The sequence below is a fragment of the Xenopus laevis genome, chromosome 7L (genome assembly GCF_017654675.1).
Source record: "Xenopus laevis strain J_2021 chromosome 7L, Xenopus_laevis_v10.1, whole genome shotgun sequence".
NCBI lineage: Eukaryota > Metazoa > Chordata > Amphibia > Anura > Pipidae > Xenopus > Xenopus laevis.
The window spans coordinates 12,058,350-12,085,024 of record NC_054383.1 but is presented as its reverse complement, the minus strand read 5'-3'; the positions used below and the strand labels follow the sequence as shown (position 1 = coordinate 12,085,024).

Sequence of the window (26,675 nt, the reverse complement as noted above, 5' to 3'; positions counted from 1 at the left end):
GGTGACTTATACTTTCATGAGAAACTGAGATGATTAGACGTTGGTTCACCTGAGAAGGCACATGAACTTCAATAAAGGGCTTTTCCTGCTGAGTAAAACCAGGTACTCGCAGTGAGGCTCAGACTTAACCACAGCTAGCAGCTCAATTAAATAAACACGCCGTGCCGTACATACAATGGGCGACTGGATTTTCTATGAGCTTTCCTGCAGCTATGACTAGAGGTGAGGGATCTGCTGTGTCTCAACATGTAAATTATTTGCCTAAAATGAAACCACAAAATGTTACGAGATGCTGCAAAACACATCATGAATCAAATTGGAAAGATCATCAAATGGATCGGAGTAATATAAAAACTAAAGTTCCCAGTGGCGGATTTGCCCCTAGGCCACGCGGTCCTAACGCCTACCCGCACAACCTTACGCAGGTGCAAGAGCGCTGGTGTGCAATCGCTGGAGCACTGGGGAGCATTGTGTCCCCAGTGCTCCCCATAGAGCGGCTGGGCGGGATGCTGCCCGAAAAATGTGCCGCCCTAGGCCCGGGCCTATGTGGCCGCCCACAAATCCTGGCCTGAAAGTTCCTGCACTTCCAGTTGCTTTATATGGTCAAGTCTAGTGATGGGCCAATTAATTGGGCAGGCGTGAATTCATGACGAATTTCAAATTGCAAAAATGGGTCAATTTAAGAGGAACTTCTGAAAGACAATTGACTATGGTCCGAAGACCTTCAGTCACGGTCTTAAATCCAAGAAGTTGGTTTGAGGCACATCTTTACAACTTCCAGTATGTACCGGTATGCAGTATTCACCAGTGGAAATCTGAGTTGACCCATACTCTCTCTCTACTGCAGCCAAGATAGTACCTTACAAACATCCTGAAAACGTCCTAAATTCTGCCACCAGCCTCATTGACTCCGCTCAATCTAGTTAGCATATAAGCAGTTCTTATTTTTGAACTTAGAGGCACTCACTGTTTTCCCTTATTTGCCATTGTTTAACACAATAAAAACAAAGTTTGAGGGGGTGGGTATTCTTGGGCACAAGCTTTACTTTCTGCAAGCGGATCAGGTTGGCTTCTGATCTACATTCTTCTGCAATGGATATCTTAAGGTCTGCAATCTTCTCTAGAGGGGGTTTATAAAAACATAAAAAGTGGCAAATCTATTCAATTTCAAGTCACGTTTTCAGATATTTATAAAAAAAAAAAAAAAAAAGATTACTAAAAGTTTCTTCTTGATTGGTAGCATATTTACAAAAACACTCCTAAAAATTGCATCGTCCTATTAGATATTATAAATTACAGTTAAAAAAATTAACATCTGTTGAAAATACACCACCGGGTTTTAGCTGCTTAAATATTTCATTAGAATTTTTGAGTTTTCCATATAACTTGAAAGTTAGGGGCAGATTTATTAAGGTTCGATTTGTGTTTACCAAAAAAAAAAAAAAAAAATCGGATTTTCAATGTTATTTTGGAGTCAAAATTCTATTTTTCAAGTATTATACCCTGACCCTGGAAATAGCTCGAATCTGAAAATACACCATCTAAAACCTGCCGAGGTCATGTTGAAGTCAATGGCAGAGGTCCCTTGAACCATTTGAAGATGTTAATAGCCTTCATGATGTTAGAGTTGTTTTCGGTGGGTTTCGCTCAAAAACTAGAGCGATATGAGTTTTTTTTCCACAAAAAACTCAATAAATTTGAGTTTTCGGTCTGTTAACCCCGAACTTGCTGATTACATTTATTTCCATTCAAGTTTTTTCTTAAATAAGATTCCATTCGAGTTGTGAGTTAATTTGAGTTTTTAAAAAGCTCAAATAGCTCTAAAATAACTCCCTTAGTGGAAAACTCAAATTCGAAAAAACAAGCATTTTGCCACCATGATTTTGTCAAATCTTAGAAACAATACAACCTCGAATTTAAAAAAAAAAAAGAGCCACTAAACGATAAAATGGAGAAACGATTACTAAAATATTAAAAGGTTATGGCCAGGGTGAGGGTTGCCACATTTTTCACCCGGTGGAGATTGGGCAGGGGGCGGGGCTATGATGCGGCAAACAGCGATTGGCCGATCGCCGTGTCAATCATGGAGAATCCTGTCCGGTTTTCCTAATTTGGAAAACCAGCCAGGAAGTTTTGACCCGGGCAGCCCTTAAAAATACTGGGCTGTCCGGGTCGAAACTGGACAGATGACAACCCTAGGCAGGACTATAAAAAATAGAAATAAATGAGAGCAACCACTAAAAAACAAATGGAAAAATAAGCAGCTTTCTTGCTTCACAGAAACCAAAACTTTGATTGTAAGATCTATGGAAAGTATATTAATACTTATCTATTAAAATAATTATAAATGGTGTTTCTACCATCAAAGTCATGTTCTTTAAAGAAAATTCTTCAGTTAAAATAAAAGATTTTGCCTCATTATTTCAGAAGCTCTTGGATTCCCTGGAATTTTGATGCCATTTCAGAAACATAAATGAAAAGGCAGCAGAAATAATGTAAGGAACAAAAGCCTGCTGGGCATGAATGACTTTCCTCCTGGACAGAGCTAAAACATACATCACATACCCTACGGACTTGCTGGTATGTCTGCGCAAACAAAAAGCTCTAATGCTACTTTTATCAGGCAAAAAAGCCTATTCATAAGGATTTATCTCCCACCATTTAGGCCTTGTCAGGAATAAAGAAAAAAACCTGTGTCAACATGATTGCAAAGTGGCAGCGGAGAAACAATAAAAGCAAGTACTGGCAGACATCCTTATTCATGGAGCTGAAAGCAATTATTACTCTCTCAATCAAATACAATACAACTGAGCAGAATGCGAACTGACTGCAGGTGGAAGGTGGTGTTGTGGTTGCAGGTGGTGGTCTAGATTTTCATTAAATTCCATTCTTTGCAAATAATTTGGATTTCAATTTAATTTCAATAAAATAAAAAAAAAAGTGTTGCCCTTATTTACTAAAGCAGTGCCATGTTCCATCCCTTCCTAGAATTCCAGCATACTTTTCCAACCACAATCTGGCAGACAATTTGCACCTCGTATTGGAAGTCAAAATATTTGCGGTTGGACATGGACTTATCCGTATGAACGCGTCAGTAATGAGATATTCCACTGGCACAAAAGCAAAAGGAAGATAAAGGATCCTCTTATCCAGAGACCTGTTATACAACAAACTCCAAATTATTGGAAGGCCATCTACCATAGAGTCCATTTTAAGCTAATAATTCAAATTTTAAAAAACAATCTCCTTTTTCTCTGCAATAATAAAACAGTACCTTGTACTTAATGTAGCCGAATCCTTCGTGAAAGATTTGGAATACCAAATCGAATCTTAATTTGCATATGCAAATTAAGGCCTGGAAAGGAAACCTTGGAAGAAAAATGTTTTCTTTGTTTTTACCTTGTTTTGTGATGAAAAGTCACGTGGTTACTCTTCCTGCCCCTAGTTTACATATGCAAATTAGGATTCGGATTCAGATGTCAAAAAGATTCAACCGAATCTGAATCATTGATAAAAAGGCTAAATTCTTGACTCCTGGTTTTGGTGCATCCATAGGCCTATTTAGCTGATTTCTAATTTGTAAATTAAAGTTCTTCGAATTCCTCAAAAATAGTGATGGGCAAATATGTGCCAAAATTTGTGAAACAACAAGTAATTTTGAGGCGTGCCATTTTCGATGCACAACTATTTTTTTTTTAGATGCGGCGCAAATTTGTGTCTGGCAAATTTATTCGCCCATCACTGCTCAAAAACTTACCAAACTCGAATGTGCACTAATTTATTAAAAAAACTTGAATTTTGAAAGCTTGATCGCTTAAAAACCTAAGAAATGCAGCACAGTCACATTTTGAATTACTGTACCAACTTTAAAAAAGACTTGATGAACTATGAATTGAAAAAAATTTAAAAAAAGCTTTAATATTTGCTAGAAAAACATCCATTGACTTCTACATGAACTCACCAGCTTTTAGATGGGGAGTTTCTTACATTCAAGTTGTTTGCACTTAATATATTTTGAACATTTGAGTTTGTAAAATCAAATTTATGATACAACTCAAATGTTTTGAGTAAAAACTTGAATTTGAATGTTAATAAATTGGCTCCTTAAGGTTTTCATTTTTAACAGACCTAAGGTATGGTGATTCAAATTAGAGGAAGATTCCTTATAGGGATGCACCAAATCCACTATTTTGGATTCGGCCGAACCCCAAAAGATTCGGGAGAATGAATCCTAATTTTCATATGCAAATTAGGTGTGGGAAGAGGAAAATGTACTTCCTTGTTTTGTGACAAAAAAATCACACTATTTCCCTCCCTGCCCCTAATATGCATATGCAAATTAGGATTTGGTTCAGCCGGGCAAAAGGATTCAGCCGAATCTGAATCCTGTTGAAAAAGGCCGAATCCTGGCCGAATCTCAAACCGAATCCTGGATTCGGTGCATCCTTAATTCCTTATCTAGAAGACCAAAGGCCCCAAAGCATTCTAGAAAATAGATCCTATACTTTCATGGGGCTTTTTTGCGCAAGTTGCTCCTTATGCAAATGGAGCATTGTTCAAACAGCAGGAGATCCTGGACAGGAAGTCATTCCGTCACATGATTACGAGTAAATATTTCCACCTAACCAAAACTGTAACACAAAAATAATAGTTCAATACACTACAAGGAGCCTATTTATTAACATTCAAGTTTCTATTTTTTTTTATATTTTTTTTCTCTTTTTTTTCCTCAGTTTTTTAATTTCTCTAAAAGTCTACAAATTTGAGATTCATAAAGTGTAAAAACCATGAAAAACTCTAATACAAAACATTGCCACGTAAAAGCTGTTGAGGTCCTATACAAGTCAAGGGGAGCTGAGCATTTCCTATTTCTCAATTTTTAATTCAGAGTTTTATATTTTTTTTGTTGGTAATTTCCAAAAAAAAATCAAATAATTAGAGGTTTTCAAGGTTTTTGTATTTTTATAAGGAGCGTTAAGCAATTTCTTTCATTCATGCTTATTACTTCAAGATCTAAAACCACTAAAATAAGAATGTTGATAAATGGGCCTCCAAGTTGGCTCAACATCATCTATGGTCTCTATAAATTGTCCATTTCTAATCAGTTTGGAAGTTTTCTGATTTGTTTTTTTGCTAGCAATAGCCCAAAAAATTCAAATAGAGGTTTTCAAATTTTTATACAGATCGTTAAGCCATTTTTTTCATTTGTGCTTTTTAAATTCAGATCTTTTAATGAGTTACATGGTATTTAAGGCTTTAGAGAAAATTAGTTTATTTGTTGTTTTAAAAATCTCGAAACCAATAAAATGAGAATGTTCATAAATGGGCCCCCAAATTGTCTCAGCATACATAAGGCCATTAAATAACTGATTAATAACTATTAAAACTAATAATTATCATAGGGGGTTATTTATCAAGCTCCAAATATCCGAACCTCAAATAATTCTGAGTTTTTGGAGCAAAAAAAAAAAAAAAAACTAAGAATTATTCGAGATTTATCAAAGTCTCATGGTCTAAAAACTCAGAATCCGAAACCCCGGCATCTAAAAGCTCTCTAGGTCCTGTATAAGTCAATTGGGAAGGTCCCAGGGTCTGCGTTGATGTCCGTACCGATATCTGATGATTTTAGGAATTAGGAGCAAAAAACTCAGGAAACTCAAAGAATCGTAGTTGTTGCCGAAGTTTTGGGGGAAAGCTCTGAAGTTTTCAGTTTTGCCAAACCGATTTTATTGGCTTTTTTCTTCATAAATAAGATCCATTTGGGAATTCGGAGTTGCTTGAAGTTTGATATTAAAAATACTGAAATAAATTCGGACCTTGATAAATTATACCCTTAGGGGCACATTTACTTAGGGTCAAATATCGAGGGTTAATTAACCCTCGATATTCGACTGTCGAAGTAAAATCCTTCGACTTCGAATATCGAATTCGAAAGATTTACCGCATTTCCTGCGATCGAGCGAAAGGAAAAATCGTTCGATCTTAATGCATCGATCGAACGATTTTCCTTCGATCAGAAAATTGTTAGGAAGCCTATGGGGACCTTCCCCATAGGCTAACATTGAGGTTCGGTAGGTTTTAGGTGGCGAAGTATTTGGTCGAAGTTTTTTTTAAAGAGACAGTATTTTGACTATCGAATGGTCGAATAGTCGAACGATGTTTAGTTCGAATCGTTCGTTTAGAAGTTGTAGTCGAAGATCGAATTAGCCAATTCGATGGTCGAAGTAGCCAAAAAAAACATTCGAAATTCGAATTATTTTTTCTTCTATTCCTTCACTCGAGCTAAGTAAATGTGCCCCTTAGTGTCACTTTTAGGCCTCTCACACAGGGATTCTAGAAGTAAGAGATGGCCCCATAAGAAAAAAAAGCTATGAGTAGCAGCTACTATTCTCCCTGTATGACATAAACTTAAAAAGGAACATCCTTTGAAACACAATTCCAAGTATCCCTCAGGAGCTGCAGCTCAACAGTTGGAAGAGCCCAGACTTGACATCCCTTCCTGAAAAGATTTTTTCCCACTTGCTATTGATCCATGTTGTCATTACTCTTTATTTCACTCAATACAGAACATCTGAAGATGTGTCCCAGATCAAAATAAGACACACAGATAAAATGTCCTTGAAATTTAACTCTAAAAGAAATGAAAACCAACTTTGCATCACCTCAAACAGCAATTTATCTCAAGCCGAAGTGTATCCGCAGATGTTTACATTAGTCGCTTCTCGGCTCTATAATTACACCAAATGTCTTATCAGTTTTCCATGTGATCTAAATAAAAAAAACTGCCTTTGTACCTTTTTCATTTTATCCTCAAACTTTTATATTTCTAAGAATGATGTATATTTATATCCGTAATCTAAAACATTTTTGTTGAGGTGATATACTATATTACACGCTTGAAAAGGGTTGGCACATGAGCAGAAATTAATTGCTCCCAACATTCTCAAATTAACACCCGGATTAAACTAGCCACACCCTCCCAAACTTTACACACATATTATCACTGGTGCAACACAACCGATTTTAGCATAGGAGAGCTCTAGGCTGCTGGAAATACCGTTAACGAGGACCTGAACCAATAGTTGATGTTGATAGTTGATGAAACTTACTTCTTCCCCACTTACATTTCCCCCAATATATTTTCCTTCAATGTACATAAATCTTAAATTTTTTCAGCTTGAGATATTTGCTTTTTTAGATTTTTTAGCCCCAATATCAGGCTTTTGGCTCAACTGAGGGTCAACAACGCTAGGAAAGCAGCTAGTAAGTTGCAGGTAAAACTTAATCCCTGTATGTACAATGTATAGTGAAGCAATAGAATTCTTAATGAATCAGATGAAAATTGAGCGTAGGACTGGCCAGATATGGGATGACTTTGACATAGTTGGCCAGCTTAAATATATTGCAATATATGGACAAACAATCCCTGTTTTGTTTAAAGGGTAAGGCATTTTTCAGTAGCAGTATGCACAAAATGTCTCTGTCTTAAATATATTGATAATGGGTTGAGTGCAGAGGACCTCTTGTATGTGATCTAGGAAAGCCAACCCAGAAAATGCTTAGAAACAATTAGGCTCACTGATCCTGTCATCCATCAAAGAGAGCCGTTGCATATAAAGCCATATAAACGAAATAAAACTGCTAACATCTCAAACCACAGGGCCGTATTTACTATAAAGGCACTTAAGGACCCTTGCCTAAGGTGGGAGCAATAGGGGCTGGCCCTTGGGTAGCTATATTGTAAATTCCATTAATATGGGGAGGAAAAAAAAACTCTTCAAGTGCCAAATACTTTGTAACTATATCTGTGGGGTGAGGGATACCTAGGATCATCAACAGCCTGGTTTTTGGAAGGTCTGTCCAGTTTTCCAAATTAGGAAAACCAGGGATGATTCTCCAAGACTGACACTGAGATCAGCCAATCGCCATGTCATAGCCCCACCCCATGATGCCACTGGATCCACCCCGTGATGTCACCCTCCCTGCCCCCATGGACCACAGGCCAGCAAACGTTGGAAACAAGCCGATTTCGGTTATGTAATCATTTTCTAATGAAAGCATGAATGATACCAGGTCACTTCCAGTTTTCCTTGTTCCAAACACGAGGCCTGCACATTGACAAAGATTTAAATGCTTCCCTCTCCAAAATGAAGACGTGCCAACTGGCTCACCCAATGTTCTAGTTTACGCGTCTACAAGAAGGTTAATGATGTATTTCAGGTGGACGACATATATTACTTTTTGTTAAAGTGAGCAAATATTTCATGTTCTGTAATGAGTAGTAAAATGCAAAACGTGCCCGTATTTATTTTTAGCTGTATGGGAAAAACAGCAATTAAGAGCTAAAACGTTAAAACTGAAGAACTCCCTTAACAGAAGCAATTATATTAGTCATACAAACAAAGCAGTTCTGCTTTCCTGCTCCCCCCCCACACACCCATGAAAGCCCCATTTAACAAAACCACTTGCACTTAAAGGCTACTGTAAGTTGTTATTTTTCTGCTGCCGAAATGGACCCTTGCTAACTACACCTGGGTAACATGAATAATAGGCTGTGGTTAAATAAATATGTTCATGGATCTATCTCATCGGGAATTCAAAGCATTTCCTGATTTTCTTTTCTTTTGTTGAAACCACTTTCTGAACAAACGGTTTAATGTATAAATGAGTGGAGGGCCGGAGTATGCTCATGTGCAGATCCCTGCAAAAGCTTGTTAGTTGTATGACGTGTTCCATATGGCCTGATTGCTACTGAGATATAGAGCAATTACAAATAAGCCACAAAATGTTCTGAATCATCATTTACTTGGCTTCAAAAACAAGAGTTCTTTTAAAGCATTATGGTCCCCTGCCATTGTATCATGGGAATCCCACACGGACTGCTTTCTGTGTGCCTTAATTTGTCACCCTTTTGCGTCTAGTCTTTTCACCACCATTCCCTACCTGTCCCATCTGTTACATTATGATCCCCTGTGCTCCTAGGTTTCCTCCTTTATATGTGTTCTTTTCTGCTGTTTATGTATGACCTAAGCATTTCCAATTCATCTTACCTCAATTGTCTGATCCTATTTTATACCTTTATTCCTGGCCACACGTCTGTTGATTCTATTGTTTGGGAACCTGGCCAAATGAGTGGATCTTTGCTTGATATGGCCACTTTGTGCTGGGAGATATTGGGCTGATCATAGCAAGTACCTATGCAGACTGTAAGGAGCAGAATTCATCAACGAGCAGGTGCAGTCTTTGCCCAATGGGCCTTTTAAACTTGTATGATAGATTACTGGTCCATTTTGAGCCATATATCCATTGCATAGGCTGTTTGAGAAGGTCCATGAATGAGCAGATAAGATGCTGACTCTGAAGGTGCCAAATTGGCAGCTTAACTCTGGTCATTTATGGACAACTTTATACTTCTTTGCACTCCTACTTTTCCATCAACTCCCATTCATATGCATTCATCCTTGTAGCCATTGAGAACTAAACCTTCAGTATGCATCTGTATGTGTACTCCCCCCTGCTATCCTCAACTTTATTACTTCACATCTCATATACATTTCCTCCCATAATACTACTACCCCTTGCATATCAACTTTATATCCATTGGCTATCTGTATCTTCTCATCCTCTCCTGTATATTTACATAATATTCCTTGTTCCCTACTTTTGTGTGCCCAGGGTCGGACTGGGCTGGCGGAACACCGGGAAAAAACCCAGTGGGCCTCACCAGGCCAGGCTTGATCCCCATGCCTCTCCCAGACCTCCCCACCTGGCCACGACTTGCAGGAAGAAAGGTAGGCGTTGTTAGAGGGGGGTTTGTGCCTGGGCGGGGGGGCCTTTGAGGTGGTATGGGGCCCTTGACATGGCCGCTTGGTGGGCCCCAATAGGATGCTGTGTGTGCCCTACTCATTTCCACTGTCACTTGTCCATTTAAAAAATAATTCTCCTGTGTATGCTGCTTTACAGATAACATAGTAGCATGGCCAAACCAGAGCAAAACTGCAGGTACCTCCTACCACACAACCGTCCTTGTGGAGAAGTTGTTGTGGATGCCCATCATTCCCCAAACTGTCGCAGAAGCTTCAAACTGTCACCATATTTGCAGTTCCATGGTATAATATATTCAAAAAAAATTTGGGATGGAATTGTAACAAGTAAACCTGATCCCAATTTATAACAAACGATCAGTTTTCCAACATGGGTCTCCAACAGCAAGTCAAAATCAACTGAACGACCAAGACAGCATTCTGTCAAGGATATAAATATGTCTATGTATCTTGTGAAACCCAGTAAAAGTAAACGGCAGGCTTCATTTTATTTTATGAAGTTGTATTTTCTCAAGAACACAAATGTAAAGTTTTCAGCTGGAAAGCAATGACCTGACATTCTGCAGCGCTTTAGGCGCATTGAAAGGCGAGTCTATCACAGTTTTAAAACATTTTTTTTTTTTTTACTGGGAACAGCACAACACTTTTAGCAACGTATAAGAAAACTCATAAAATATTGCAGCCTGACCTTTAAGGAAGTTTCAGCAAATAAAACAGGGACAATGAAATGCCCTTAGGTGAAATATTTGGATCTTCAATGAAAGCATAAACATTTCAACGCAGGAATTTTATCATTACAAAACAACAAATTCAGTGTCAAAATATTTAGCTTGAAAACAACAGGAATTGCTTTGCAAGAAACTCCTGGCCAATGTGTTCTTCAACTCCTTTAAACAGATATTATTGCTTGAAAAGAAAAAATAACAAGATGTTCTCATGACTAATATTTTAGTGTTTACATAACACGATGCAACCCATGATACCCTGTACAGTACGTATTATTATTCTCCGTGTTTCTGGATCAAATACGCTTTCCTGCCAATTTGTTGTCACATAGCATATCTTGTTGTTGAGATCTTATCTATTAAAAGGGACACCGTCATTAATATTAAAAAAAATGAACCGTATTAAATAAATATGCTTCAAAAATCTCACATCCAGTGTTCGCCCCTCTTACCACACTCCTTTTTTTTACATTATTAATATATGTGCAATATTCATCTAATGATTTGTAAATAGGACACAATGTGAATGATGGAAAAAAAGCTCTGCAAAAAAATGTATTGGCACAGTATAAATGGATTAAAGTGGTCTGGTGTTAAAGGGGACCCGTCACCCAAAAAAAATATTCAAAATCCTATTTTATCACATTAATCAAGCAAAATGAACTTTAATTACACTATATAAATTATTTAATTCTTGCTTCCTTCAGTCTGGGATTTCAAAATCATAGCAAGCAGGCAGCAGCCATTTTGTGGACACTGTTATTAAGACAAGCCTTGTATCATCTCAGAATCTTGTTTGTGCACCAGAATGGGGGACCCAATGTCCATCCCCATGCACTGGCTACACAATTAAATGGTGAAGAGAACGGGGGAATGTGGGGAGAGCAGTGACATCTAGGAAGTGCTGAATGGAAAGTGAAAGTAATTGTCTGCCCCGCCTCCATGCCACTGGCATAGAGGAGTGGCAGACAATATTTGATTGACAGCTGAGATTTTTAAATGAGCTTACAACAGCTATGAATGCTTTAATAAAAAATAGGAATTGGATTTCATGTTTAATTTGAAAAGGACTTTTATTATACAAATTTTTGTGTCTGGGTGACAGGTCCACTTTAACACAAGTTATTTTTGCATTTTGGACCCTATGGCCGTTATTCCAGGTGCATGATATTCCTTAAATTCTTCTTTTATTTTTTTTAACTCTCTTTTCTTTCCTTTGCTTACTAATTTTTTTGGGGTATCACAATTGCCCACTAATGCTTAAACCATAATAGGATTATTATCTATGGAAAATATATTATTCTTATAATAATTTAGCAAAAGTCATATAGAAATACACAATAACCCATGGCTTTACATTAAGGCAGTGATGCCCATTGGCTCGTGAGCAACATATTCCTCACCAACCCCTTGGATGTTGCCCTCAGTGGCCTCAAAGCAGGTGCTTATTTTTGAATTCCAGGCTTGGAGGCAAGTTTTGGTTGTATAAAAACCAGGTGTACTGCCAAACAGAGCCTCATGTAGGCTGCATGATGGATAAGGGCAACAAAATGGCCCTTATTTGGGATCCTAAGGGACTATTTTCATGTTTGTGTTGCTCCCCAACACTTTTTACATTTGAATGTGGCTCACATGTAAAAAAGTTTGGAGACCCCTGCACTTAAGCTGGCCATAGATGCAAAGATCTGATCGTACGAATCATCGTACGATCGGACTTTCCCATCTCCCGACCCGCCACTAACCATTCAGATCAAAGTCTTACCAGTCAGATTAGTTAAAGAACAGATCAGCAATGTTCTGCCCCTGACAGCAATCGTACGATATCTATGTCCAACCAAAGCTGGTGACAGTCTCCCACTGAAAATCGTACGATCGGCAATACACGCAGAGATATTATCGGCAGCCGACAGAAATTTTCTAACCTGTCCGATCGACCAAACGACCGATCTCCGCCAGACGAAAAATGTCGGGACTCTCCACACACGGTTCGAAAATCTAGGATCAGATCTTTGCGTCTATGGCCAGCTTAAGTGGTATATTTACAATCCAGTTTCTCAAACAAAATAAGATTTTGAAAGCCTATTTCATTTAGTTGCTTAATTAAGGACAAAAATATAAATTATGGATTTCTGGGGAAAAGGTTAAAGCACTAATCTAGCAAACTACATGTAATATAATGAAACAAATTGTACAGTTTTTTTCATGTCCTGTTAAGGTATTTTAAAAAACAATAAAAAAAATATTATTATTATTATTATTATTATTATTAATGGGACAAAAAATTAGAACAAACTGCATAAAAGGCAATGTAGTTATTGCCTGGAAATGAGTTTCATCTGAAGAAAGTATTAATCCAACAAAAATAAGATGAAAAAAAAACCTATTGTTGAAATAAAAACCCAAGCCCATAATGTCACAAAAGGAAACGAAATTATGCAAAAAGGAAATTTACGTTTAGTAGTGGGGAAGTGAAATTTCCTTTCAGTCATTGCTTTCAGTTTGAACACAAGAAATCAGAAAAGACATTTTATTTCAGCATGCTGTATCTGGTATACAAACATATTAGTAAGTGGGGAAATTGTGGGTCAGAGACCTGTGATAATACTTGAAAATAAAAAACTATTTAAAGTGTGAGATGCTGAATAATAAAGTAGTGATGGAAAAAATAGGGAATGATCTATATTTGTAGGAACCAGATGGTAGAGTTCTGCACTGGGTACCCACAAAGTGGTTGGGTTTTGGGTAGAAACTCTCTGATTCTCTGCCGTGTGGGCAGTCTGACAGTAACCCACCTGGGTAGCTGGCAATGGTGTTGGAGTGATCCATCCCTCCCTCCACTGAGGTTTTGGCAAGTTTTTTCCTCTTAACCCTGCTGTTCCGGGAACAAAGTGACGTCACTTCCAGTCCATGATGACGTCACTTCTAGTTTTGCTGGTCCTGGGATGGAAGTTAAGTTGAGAATTTGCAATCTGGGCTTGGTAGTGGTTATGGGTAGCAGGGCATGTTTGGTGATGGGTGTAGGTCGGGTTATGGGTCTGCCTGACTGGCCCCTTGTAGAACTCTACCAGATGGGAAGGGGACATATATAACAATACATTGAAGGGATAAAACAAGCTCTGTCTCCAGCTGTTGATCATAACAACCTAGTTAAGACTTACTGTAAGTGGAGGAAAGTATGTGGCATAGACAATAAAAAAAATAGCCTAGAGAAAATTTTACAAAAACAATACATTTTTCAGATTTGAATTCTAAGCAGCTTTCCGATATACATTAATTGCAAATTTTCCAGAAATTTAAATGAAAATTGTTCGATATAATGCAGTGGAGTGTTGGGAATCAAACAGATAATATAAAATGGATAAAATAGGTTATTATTATCCAAAGAAGTCTTAAATGTAGAACATCCCCTTTTTCTTGCTGAGGAAATGTCAGAGGAAGTGTAAGCAGTTGCTGCATATGATGCACAAAACCATTTCCCTTTCTTTGATGCCGCAGGATTAAATAGCCTTCAGTAAATGTTTGCTTTGTTAGAAAATGTTTAGTAGCAGAAATTCCAGCCTTTAAAAAAGGAGTTGAGCTACTGAGGCAGTTTATTACCAATAGATTAGCCATAATAGTGCAAGCTATAACACTATATTTATTCTGTAGAATGCTTTACCATTCCTGAGTAAACAGTTCTAGAAACTGTCTCTGTTTGTTTAGGATACAGCTGCCATATTAGCTTTGGTGTGACATCACTTCCTGCCTCTCCCTGTTAACTCCTAGCTCTGGGAGGTAAGGAGGGAGAGAGGAGCAAACTGAGCATGCTCAAGCCCTAGCCCTGGAGGTTTAAGCTGAAAACAGGAAGTCTGATACAGAAGCCCATGTGTACACAATAGAAGGAAAGAAATGCTGTGTTTCTTTTGATAGAGGACTCAGAGTCGCATTACTTTCAGGGTTTATTGGTCTATTTATATAGACCTGTCTGATAAAGCTTACTAAGTTTTAGCCTTTAACTTTAGTTTTTTCCTTCTCCTTTAATGGACATATAATAAGGGTTGATGCAGAGACTTCAGGGAACACAAATGAACCAATTATAAATAACTGTAGGGCTAGTTAAATAAGGGCAATAAGAAAATCTAAAAAAAAAATGGATGCAAATTGCACTGTTTTTGGACATATTTAATATATACCAAAATATATTTAATATCACTATATTGACATGTTACGAACTGACATGTCCATGGCTGCACAATGGAACTCAGCCAATCTGCTTGGACTTCTGCTAAAGTAAAGCAGCAATTTAATCTTGAGCCTTTCCAATGCATGCCCCCCCCCCTTACAAGAAATACCCCCACTACACACACATACATTGCCTTCAACGTTGGAAGGCTGCAGAGCATTCTTTATGAAAGATGCACTATTGTATAAACACATAAGGAAAAGATTAATGGAAAAATCTGTTGCGTGTGTCAAGTGAGAAGCTCGATTCCACATTTATCTTGGGTATAAAACATACTGTTCCCATGTTTACAAATCATTATACTGCTTTACAGCCGTCAAAAATGTTTTCCAAAGCCAGGGAATCAATAATAATGAAGATTATATCATCTAATTAACATTCACAAACAACCACCCCTGCTAATTAAAGCATGAGCATCAGGACCGGTTCTTTAATACAGTCTCCAAATGAAATCTTGTCAAGTGATTGCTTATAAAATGTATAAAGACACTGCTGGAGGCTCTTTATGAGATGAGCATGAAAGGGCTCCAAATATTTCTGCATCACTTATCAGAGCAAAATGTGTGGTGGCCACCACCGAGACATATACCTGCTGTCATGGGAAAACAATTTTTTTTTTCCAAAATGAATCAGTTAATAGTGCTGCTCCAGCAGAATTCTGCACTGAAATCCATTTCTCAAAAGAGCAAACTGATTTTTTTATATTCAATTTTGAAATCTGACATGGGGCTAGACATATTGTCAATTTACCAGCTGCCCCAAGTCATGTGACTTGTGCTCTCAAACTTCAATCACTCTTTACTGCTGTACTGCAAGTTGGAGTGATATCACCCCCTCCCCCCCCCAGCAGCCAAACAAAAGAACAATGGGAAGGTAACCAGATAACAGCTCCCTAACACAAGATAACAACTGCCTGGTAGATCTAAGAACAACACTCAATAGTAAAAACCCATGTCTCACTGAGACACATTGAGTTACATTGAGATGGAAAAACAGCAGCCTGCCAGAAAGCATTTCTCTCCTAAAGTGCAGGCACAAGTCACATAACCAGGGGCAGCTGGGAAATTGACAAAATGTCTAGCCCCATGTCAGATTTCAAAATTGAATATAAAAATCAGTTTGCTCTTTTGAGAAATGGATTTCAGTGCAGAATTCTGCTGGAGCAGCACTATTAACTGGTTCATTTAAAAAATGACAGTATCCCTTTAAGGGAAGAAGTGCTGCCCAAGCTTAGAATATTGTTGGATATTGAACATAAAACATGAAAAGCATGTGTCAGTACTAACAAAGATTAAGGATGGATTTATTCATTTTTGAGATAACAGTTTGCCCAGCAAAAATTATGATTGTCATGCTTTTATTTTTGTCAATATGGTTTGACGAAAATCTAAATAAATCTAAAAAAAAAAAAATTGCATCCAAAAACCTGCAGGTTTTAAGAACTAAGGGGTAAAAACACAAGGGGTGTGGGGGGGGGGTCATTTATCAACACTGGGCAAATTTATCCATGGTCAGTAATCCATGGTAACCAATCAAATTGCTGCATTCATTTTTCTTAGGGATGCACCAAACCAGGATTCGCTTTGGGATTAGGCTTTTTTCAGCAGGATTCGGGGGTTCAGCTGAATACAAAATAATTGATTAGGTGCATCCCTAATTTTTCTACCTGCAGCTGGTTTTATAAAGCTAATCACTGATTGGTTGCTATAGGTAACTGCCCCTGGGTAAATTTGTCCAGTGTTGATAAATGAGCCCCAAGGTCTTAAACTCTGTATTAAACCGTGAGGGCGTTAAAAGTTTGAATAAAAACTGCCGAGTCCATGTAGTCAATGGGAGAAGTTCCGAAGATATCCTGATCTGCATTGGGTTTCATGCAATAATCTGCTGATTTCGGGTAGAAATCGGAAAAAATCTTGAGTTTTCGGGCGGAAAATCCAGAAAATTCGTACGATTCGAGTTTTTTCCAACACAGAAGATTTTTGGAATTTTTTTTTTGATAAATAAGGGGAAAAAACCCATGTGGATTTGTTTGGAGTAGTTTTCAGAAAAAACTACTACTTGATAAATAACCCACTAGACCAATGATCCCCAACCAGTAGTTTGTGAACAACATGTTGCTCTCCAATCCCTTGGATGTTGCTCCCAGTGGTCTCAAAGCAGGTGCTTATTTTTTAATTCCAGGCTTGAAGACAAGTTTTGGTTGTATAAAAAACAGATGTACTGTCAAATAGAGCTTCATGTAGGCTGACCGTCAACATAGGGGCCATCAATAGCCAATCACAGCACTTATTTGGCATCACCCAGGAACTTGTTTCATGCTTGTGTTGCTCCCCAACTCTTTTTACATCTGAATGTTGCTCACGGATGAAAAAGGTTGGGTACCCCTGCACTAGACCCTAAATAAACCTACATCATTTCTAATCACCATATGTAAATGCCGGCCAATATTTGTCAGATCCTCAGTACAGGCTTATTTATATTCTGAAAGCCTGGTCCTTATTTTCGTTTGCTTTTTACTAATGCAATGCTTGCATTCTTCTCATCTCTTTACAAATCCTTTAGACAAATATCAGTGGCATGGATTAATAGCACCAGCCTCTGTTCCATTCAGTTTTCTGCTTGTGCTCCTCGAGCATCGGGTTACACATATGAAAGTACCTGGCTGCCTACAAGAAGAACCTGTTTTCATATTTAATTTGTGGCGTCTCTTAGAAAGAAAGTAAACAAAATTCTTCACCTGAAATGCAGTTTTGCTCTTCTAAAAATAACAACTCCATATTATGTTAGAGGACTGCAAGCAAAATAAATGAGGCAAGACTTGCTCCCCTACAAGGACTTTCACAACATTTTGTAAAGTTGGGCACACAAACATTATTATTTTAAACTAAAATGTACAATTTTCAATTCTAAAAACTCCCATACACACAAAATTTAAAAAAAACGATCAATTGAAATGTATTAAAAAATTTGAATTTATTAAATTCGGTGAATTTTCAATTCGACCCTTGATAAATCTGCCCCTAAATTTTGCGTTTTAAAACCATTCTTCCCTTGCAAGATTTTTGGCACTAAAAAGTTTGAATCATGAAAAAATTGGCCCCTTAAACTTCAACTTATACTGATTTGGGAAGTGATCCCAGGACTTAATATTTCACATATCGGAGTGTAATCTATAACAATTTCAAAATATTTTATTCAGGTGTAAATTTCTGAATGATAAACAAATACAGGTGTGGGATCCATTATCCGGAAACCATTTTATCCAAATAATCCAAATTTTTAAAAATGATTTCCTTTTTCTCTGTAATAATAAAACAGTAGTTTGTACTTGATCCCAACCAAGATATAATTAATCCTTATTGGAAGCAAAACCAGCCTACTGGGCTTATTTAATGTTTTCCTAGTAAACTTATGGTATGAAGTTCCAAAAATCTGTTATCTGGAAAACCCCGGTTCCTGAGCATTGTGGATAACAGGTCCCATACTGTACTCCAAAAAATTTACTCAAGGCATGCTGGAAAGTGAGGACTTTCTAAAAGTGCTTGCTGTATATATAGTTAAGGAACTCTAACTCCTAATCCTTTTATTTTAAGGGGTACAACATTTCTTACATATTTCAAGTACAGTTATGGCACCTGTTATCCAGAATGCTCAGGACATAGGGCTTTCCGAATAAGGGATCTGTCTGTAATTTGAGTCTCCATATTTTAAGTCTACTAAAAAATGATTTAAACATGAAATAAGCCCAATAGGCTGGTTTTGCTTCCCATAAGGATTAATTATATCTTAGTCGGTATCAAGTACAAGCTACTGTACTTTTTTAAAAATGTGAACTATTTGATTATAATGGAGTCTTTGCCTTACTGTAATTTGGAGCTTTCTGGATAATGGGTTTCCGGATAATGAATCCCATGCATAATAAATAAATCAATTATTGCTCATGCACCATCATTACTCCACCTTTGCCGTTCTTTTCTGCGTCTTAATTTACGACTAGTTTTTAGTATGCATCAACAAAACTTTTCCACTGCTTAACTATTGTTTCGTTAATAACAAAGCTATTTACAATAGGTTATTTGGCTGGCCATCTAATGACCTCTGTATCTAAAAGTTTTTTTCCAGATCTAAGGATTTTATTTTTTTATATTGGAACTATTTGAATTTCATAATTTTTCTTTTACCGCCTTGACCAGATATTTTTCCGATAGGTCAGAATTGACACATACTGGAGAATAAAATTGGGGATGAAGAAAATTACATTGCATTTTACAGTACAGTACATCATTCCTTATATATTCCATGTACAGGTATAGGATCCCTTATCCGGAAATCCGATATCCAGAAAGCTCAACAGTAGCTTGTACTTGATCCCAACTAAGATATAATTAATCCTTATTGGAAGCAATACCAGCCTATTGGGTTTATTTAATGTTTAAATTAATTTCTAGTAGACTTAAGGCATGAAGACCCAAATTACGGAAAGACCCGTTATACGGAAAACCCCAGGTCCGAGCATTCTGGATAACAGGTCCCATACCTGTACTATATTCTATAGTAAATCACTCATCGCTCAGTTCCTCTTCTTCCTCTTCCTCCCCTACGTCTCTGCTGTACTTTTCTACTTCTTAATAAACTGCCAGTTTCTAGTATGCTGGATTCCTTTTCCACTGATACGCAGTTCTTAATGTTATTTGGCTAACCCTCTAATGACCTCTGTAAGAAAACAGTTTTTCCAGGTCTAACCACTTTATTATTTTTTAAGACATTTCTGTTGTATTAAACTGTTTGAATTAAATCATTTAGTTTTTTTCCTTTTAGTTTTATAGGAAAAAAAATAGAAGAAAATGTCATTAAAAAACAGCCATTGACTCCAATGCATTTGGCGACGTTCTTTTAGTGTAGCTCATCAGTAAAGCTACTTTGCTTATTTAAATTGATCATTGAATCATTGACACATTTTTTCCCCATGGGTGTATTTCTACTGCCAGAGATTTCCATAAATGAAAACTATCCTGGATTTTTTGTTGCAGGCTGTACAGTAAATTCATGTCAACAATCAATAGAAGATGAGTAAACAACAAGCATATCTACAAGCTATGGGGCAGATTTATTAGGACATGTAAACCCTCCCCACAAAAATATAATCACTGAACAGCTTCTTTGAAATCTGAAGGTAACTGCCACTCTGGTTGTTAAAAGGTTAACAGTAAGGCTGCAGCATCCCCTTAATCACTTAGAAATCCTTCTACACCTCTAACCCACTCGGTCCCCTCCCTCAGGAATTTACTTTGGCTGTTGGCTCATGAGCATGCTCAGATCTTCTCAGCTCAGATTACTAAACACACCCTCCAGTCTAACAGCCAATGAAGAGACAGCATTGCTGGTTCCCATTGAAACTTGAAAGCTGTCTGATCCTATTTTTGTTCTCCTAACCACCTCTCCTGGGCTCAACTTAACCATTACAGTGCTCAACCCCAGCAAAACTTTTTATCAAAGTATGTCGTGCCTTTGTAACACTGCATTCCATGAATTTTAGCATACATGTCTTAATGTTACTGATAATGTGTCAGAGGGAAAATGGCCGCTGGGTGAAAGCTATTTGTTTTAGGAAAATGTGATGGTACTGGCAAATGGAGGGGGTATATGCAGTACAAATGATGTGGCTTGGATTGGGAAGATATGCCCAATTTATATAGATGGTAGGAAAATGTAGGCTTTACATGTCCTTTAAGGATCGATTGTAAATTCGATTTGTGTTGTCAAAATTCACACATTCGAATTTGAATCCCCCAATTCAAATCTGAGATTTATCACACCTCGACCATGGAAACAGTTCTACGTCGACCACCTAAAACCTGCCAAATTCATTTACATGTCACCGGCAGAGGTCCGTTGACCTATTTGAAGGTGTTAATAGGCTTCCTGACATGAGTTTTTTTCGTAGGAAAATTAATTTTATATCAAATTTGTGGGTCGTTCCCATTCGATCGAATTTTAGACAATCACATAGTTACATAGTTAAATTGGGTTGAAAAAAAGACAAAGTCCATCAAGTTCAACCCCTCCAAATGAAAACCCAGCATCCATACACACACCCCTCCCTACTTTTAATTTTTCATAAATAACCTCCCAGTTGAATTGTGAGTACATTCGAATTTGAGTACAAAAAAAATTCACATACATTCGAAATTCAACCTTGATAAATTTGCGCATATGTGTGGTGTTTTCCAAGTAACCCCCAATGTACAGAAACCAATGGATTGCATCAAACACACAGATATTTTGTTAAACCAAGAGGTCATTCTGATGGACCGGTATAATGAAAACTGAGCATGTGTCGTGGGCCTTCTAGAGTGTCTTCAACTCTATATTTTATATACAAATATACGACATGGGAAAGTGAATTTGAAAATAACAATATAAAATCTTCATGCCCTCTCAAAAACAAAGCAGGAAGCAGTGGATTGTTGGGATTATATACAGTACATATTAACTGTGTTATTTCAGAGAGAAATTATTGCGAGTGGGTGTTAAGAAAAAGAATGCAAATAATGTTCTTTTTAAACAGTTGGGTTGTAAAAGGAATTATTCATGCATTAAGTATTCAGCAACAGTCCTTCCACTGTACCGGTAAATAAAAACGAGGATGTTGTATTTGCATTTCAAAGCTATTGAAAGGACTTGCACAATGCTGTACACAATATTTTTCACAAAGCAATGCTGTCGTGCAGACCAATCAAACCTAATTTCCTCAATGGCAGATGCCTGTGAAATATGTTTCCTATATTGTTACTGTGTTGAAATAGTAATTAATCATGTCTTTGCATGTTGTAGTGATCAAATACATTACTAAATGAGCAGATTTCATCATGCCTTAAGCATATTGCAATCTTACACCGAATACTAAAATATTATTCATGATCATTAGAGAGAAAGCACTAATAATTCCACACGCTTATCAGAAAAAGAGACAATCTACAAAACGTACGTTTCAAAATAGAGCGTTTTTTCCATTGCGGTTTTAAAACACAAAATAATGCATTTGTCTTTACATTTTTTCATAAATATATTTTTTTTAAAAAAAACACATTCGCAATCTTTCTCACCTGATCTTATTGAGAATATTTTTTTGATATGTCATAGGGGCAGATTTATCAAAGGTCGAGGTGAACTTTCGAATTTTGAGCTATTTTATGTGTACTTCGACTAGGGAATAGTCCTAATTCGATTCAAATTTGAAAAAAATTCAAATATTGAAATTTATCGTATACTGTTTCTTTAAAAATTCAATTTCGACCATTAGGCATCTAAAACCTGCCGAATTGCTGTTTTAGCCTATGGGTGGACTTTGAAAAATCTATGGTTTTTTTTGGAAAAACTTTGAATCGAATTCGATCGAATGCGATATTCCTTTTTCGATTTGTACTATTCGAATACGGCCGAATATGGACCGATTCCATCGAAAACTGACCTATTTGAGCTTGATAGATATGCCCCATAATGTTGAATATTTAGCATCATATTTGTTTTCTCAACACCTGAATTTATCATAAAATTTTGAAAAAGCGATGCCTGAATCAGGATTTTTTTAAAACTCGAGAAACCTTAAACTCAATCTATGATAATGCAGACAATGGTTTTACCAGAAACGATAGAAATCTCCAAAAATATTATCATGGAATAGAAACACACATGAGAAGAATCTTCTGCCCTTAGTTATCCACCTTAATAAAACCTAGATTATGGGGGTTAATTACTAAACTCTGAATGAAAAATTCCCAAAAATGTTGTGATTGTTTTTTATATATATATAAAATTGGACTTTAAAAAAAAATCACAGATTTTTCTGAATTTATTAAACCCTGAGGATGGAAAAGTCAGAATTAGAAAATCCGGCATCTTAGACCTGTCGAGGTTGCATATAAGTCAATGGGAGAAGTCCCAATGATTTTTTGATGTGCACTGGGTTTTGTGCAATACCCCGACGGAGGGCAAAAAAGCATAAGAAATTTTCCAGCAAAGTAACATTTTTTGGGAAAATGTAATAATAAATAAGCGTAAAAAACCAGAGTGTATTGGATAGGATAGAAAATGTTGAGATAAAAATCAGACTTTTTTTAAAACCCCACACGTGTCAATAAAAATAACAACCTCCTTCCTCATCCTTTAAAGCGTGAATGTGCAAAACTAAGGCATGAGAATACTTTTTCACTGGTTACGGTTTAGTAGCAAATTGCATGGTTTTTAGCAAATTTCAAACATTTTTTTTAAATTAACGTTAGAATTGTGCAATACAGTTTGGACTGGCCCACCGGGATACCAGGAAAACTCCCGGTGGGTCAAGGTGTTAGTGGGCCCTCCTGCTTCCTTTGGCTTATTTCATGGCCATTCCCTTTTTCTATGAGAGTAAAGATGGAATAGTAAATATAGATGGAATAATATGTTATAGTATGGAAAGAAAAGAGAATAGGAGAATAGAGGTTGACTAAGGAAAGGAAGAAAATAATACTTAGAGTGGACCCCTGGTCTAAAGGTGCTTGGGTGGGCCCCTGGTCTAAGGGTTTTTGGTGGTCCCCTGGTGTCCCAGTCCGACACTGGTGCAATATGTATGTTTTGGAAAAGAAAAAAGTGTTTATTTGTGGCAGGAAAAACTGGCAACTTTAATATTAGAATTTCTTCAAGCTGATGCCATTGACACTGGCAAAATTCCACCATGATCTCACCTTTTGGCAAATTTAGATCTGGTCATATTAGTATCTCGTAAAAACAAAATCAGATTTTAAAGTTAATACTTGAGGCAAACACAATTGATGTCACTTGCAATTTGGTCAAGATTATTTTAAAAGTTAAAACTTCAAAATTGGGTAAAACACCGTATATCTATTTGCATGTGTACAACCAAGTAAAATATATTAAACATCATACAGAATAAGTGCACCATACAAGATTGAAACAGCTATGGAACTCTAACAAAACAAACAGAAAACAAGCTGAAGAACACTCTGCATTTATTGAGAGTGAAAATCAATTAGGGAACTTCTGAAGGATCCAAAGTTTTGAGCGATGAATAAATAACATATCTGGATTGTGAGACAAGCCTACAAAAGAGAAGTAATTATCCCAGTAAATACACCCTCCCTGCGACTGCATTATTAGACTTGACATTGACTAAGACATCTAAAGAAACGGAGGTCAAGTGTTCTCAGATGTTTGTAGAATGGATTTCAGGAAAGCATTCTATTAGGGGCTAAAGGCATCTGTACAGATTCATTTATATCTACAATTTATTTTCCCTTCAAGAAAACATGCAGAACAAAGAACAAATATTGCCAGAGGACAGACTTTCTTTTCTAGCAAAAAAAAAAAAATGCATAGCTTTCTATATATATCCACATTCTGGGCCTTTAAACAACACTATTTAGTTGGAACTCTGTTTTCCCAAGAAAAGCCAAACAAGCAGCATAAGGTCAAAATATAATTTTAAAACTTATATAAACCGCTCCAAACAATAACAAAATACAGTTCTAAGTAAAACCAGTATTTTCTTCTAAGTGTACTACTGGTGTTGAAGGGATGTTCAACACAAACCACTAATAAAAAATAATCAGATATTTGCTTTTAAAGGAGAATTCAACCCTTTGAAAAAAAAAAACTTGTATCCCCCACCCCACGTGGACCCCCTCCGTCCTCCCCCCAGCCTAACTGCCCCCTGGGGAAATGCCCCATACTTTATACTTACCCCTAGGCACAGATTCTGGCATCGGAGTTCCACGCAGCCATCTTCCGGGTCTTTGTGTCTTCTTCCGGCGCCTCTGCAATTTTCGTGAGTTTTGGCGCATGCGCAGTTGTCGCAAACCAGCAAGTTGCTCCAACTGCGCATGCGCCAACATGCCGGTCTCCCCTCAGCTTACCGAAGACCCAGAAGATGGCTGCGTGGAACTCCCAATGCCAGAATCTGCGCCACGGGGTAAGTATAAAGTATGGGGCATTACATCGGGGGAGGGGAGTGGGGGAGTTAGGCTGGGGTGGGGGGTACGGGTTTTTTTCTTAAAGGGCTGACTTTACCTTTAAGGGCAGAGACAGATGAGAAGATTTGGGGAGATTAGTCGCCCATCGATAAATCTCCGCTTCTTCTGGGTCGACTAATCTCCCCGAACTGCCTCTCTCTGCCAGCTAGAATGTAAATCGCCGGCGGGATGGCAATCGGTGTGCTATGTTTGCGAAGTTGCCCAAAGTTGCCTCACGAGGAAACTTTGGACGACTTCAGAAAACGAATCGCTCCGAGTGCCATCCCGCCGGCGATTTACATTCTAGCTGGCAGATTCCCACCGGGTAGATTCTACCCGGTGGGAGGCAGTTTGAGGAGATTAGTCGCCCCGAAGAAAAGGCGATTTATCGCAAGGCGACTAAATGTGAATGTGAGCATGTGTCTCTGCCTTAAACAGGTGACCTGATAACATTGGAATTCTAGAAAATACATTGTAAAAAAAAAATTGCCATATTTTTTGCCCAAGAAGACATTTTTCATCAAGGACAACTCTGATGGGTCACTAGCTGGATATCCTATGGTGTCACACAGGACAAACAACCCCCAATATTAATCCAATCTCAATCGATATCATTTTAATATATTGCAAAATAAATTTACATGAATTGGAACTTACCAAATTCATCACATATGCTTTCATTTTCAATCAGAGTTGGGTGGTCAAAGGTGTCCCGACAATAAAGTATCTTTGTATTGTGGTTGATGACTGCAATCCCACCGAGGGCCTGAACAAATTGGTCCGCTAGTAAAGAAGAAGGTTCTGCCTGAATTCGTTTCAGGATTGAACGATAACGGCAATACTGGGGATAACTTAAAACCATCACATTTTTATCGTCTTCGCCTTCACCTGTGGTTAGAAAAAATAATATGTATAGATTAGTCCTAAAACTCAACTAAGTCAAACAGAGAAAAAGATGATGCATTTTTAGATGCCTTGAAGAGAAAACACCTAATATTACAGTTCTGGGGCTTTTAAAGGAGACATAGAATACATGAAAAAAACCCTCATTTTGTAGGCAGTTATAAATGGTGTTGCTTTTAATGGTGCTAAAAATTATGGATGCACCGAATCCACTATTTTGGATTCGGTCGAACCCCTGAATCCTTTGGGAAACCGAATCCTAATTTGCATATGCAAATTAGGGGTGGGAAGAGGAAAACAGTTTTTCTTCCTGCCTTTTTTATTTTTTGTTTATTTTGTGCCCCTGAGGAAGACCCTTAAAAGACCCTTAAGGTCGAAACGCGTTGGGCTCACCTTATTATTATTTGAATTTGATTTTTGTATACTATTTTTGCTTATTTTTTCTTTTTTTTGTAATAAATGTATTTGCTTTTCAAATCGGGTGTGCTATACATTTTTTTTATATGTACTCCCTTGTTTTGTGACAAAGAGTCACTCAATTTCCCTCCCGACCCTAATTTGCATATGTTAATTAGGATTCGGTTCGGCCGGGCAGGATTCAGTGCATCCCTACTAAAAATTAATATTATCTTTAAAAATAGCCCCTTTATTAGAGCTCCCTATAGATCTTCAGTGGTCCTTGTCTGTGTTTCAAATGAGGGGTTGGCATGTCCTAACGGTCCCTGCCAGAAGCACAGTAGGAGGGGGATGGCCAATCACAGCCCTGCAGTCACAAAAGCAAAGTCAGGCTTCAGTTCCCTATCAGGTCCTGCTAGCTGCTGATTGGTTCCTGTCCTACAGTGCAGTGAGCTGAGTGCACAGCCTGGGAATTCAGGGAGCAGGAAGTGGAAGAGAAGGGAGGGATTATTAGGGTTTTTGCAGAAATATTCAATAAATCAGGCTGAAACACTACTTTTTAACCACAATTCTTCTAAATCTAAATGAGTTTAACGCA

The 26,675-nt window shown here is 37.5% G+C and overlaps 1 protein-coding gene across 2 annotated transcripts in view; it reads right to left on the bottom strand.

The window, feature by feature from the left end:
• The window catches only part of LOC108696083 (AT-rich interactive domain-containing protein 5B), a 236,798-nt gene that overhangs the window by 103,519 nt on the left and 106,604 nt on the right, over nt 1-26,675 (bottom strand). For both annotated transcript variants that reach the window (XM_041570245.1, XM_041570244.1), the window contains exon 4: nt 25,436-25,666. In XM_041570245.1, coding sequence (XP_041426179.1) covers nt 25,436-25,666 — 231 coding nt within the window. The remainder of the gene's footprint in view (nt 1-25,435; nt 25,667-26,675) is intronic.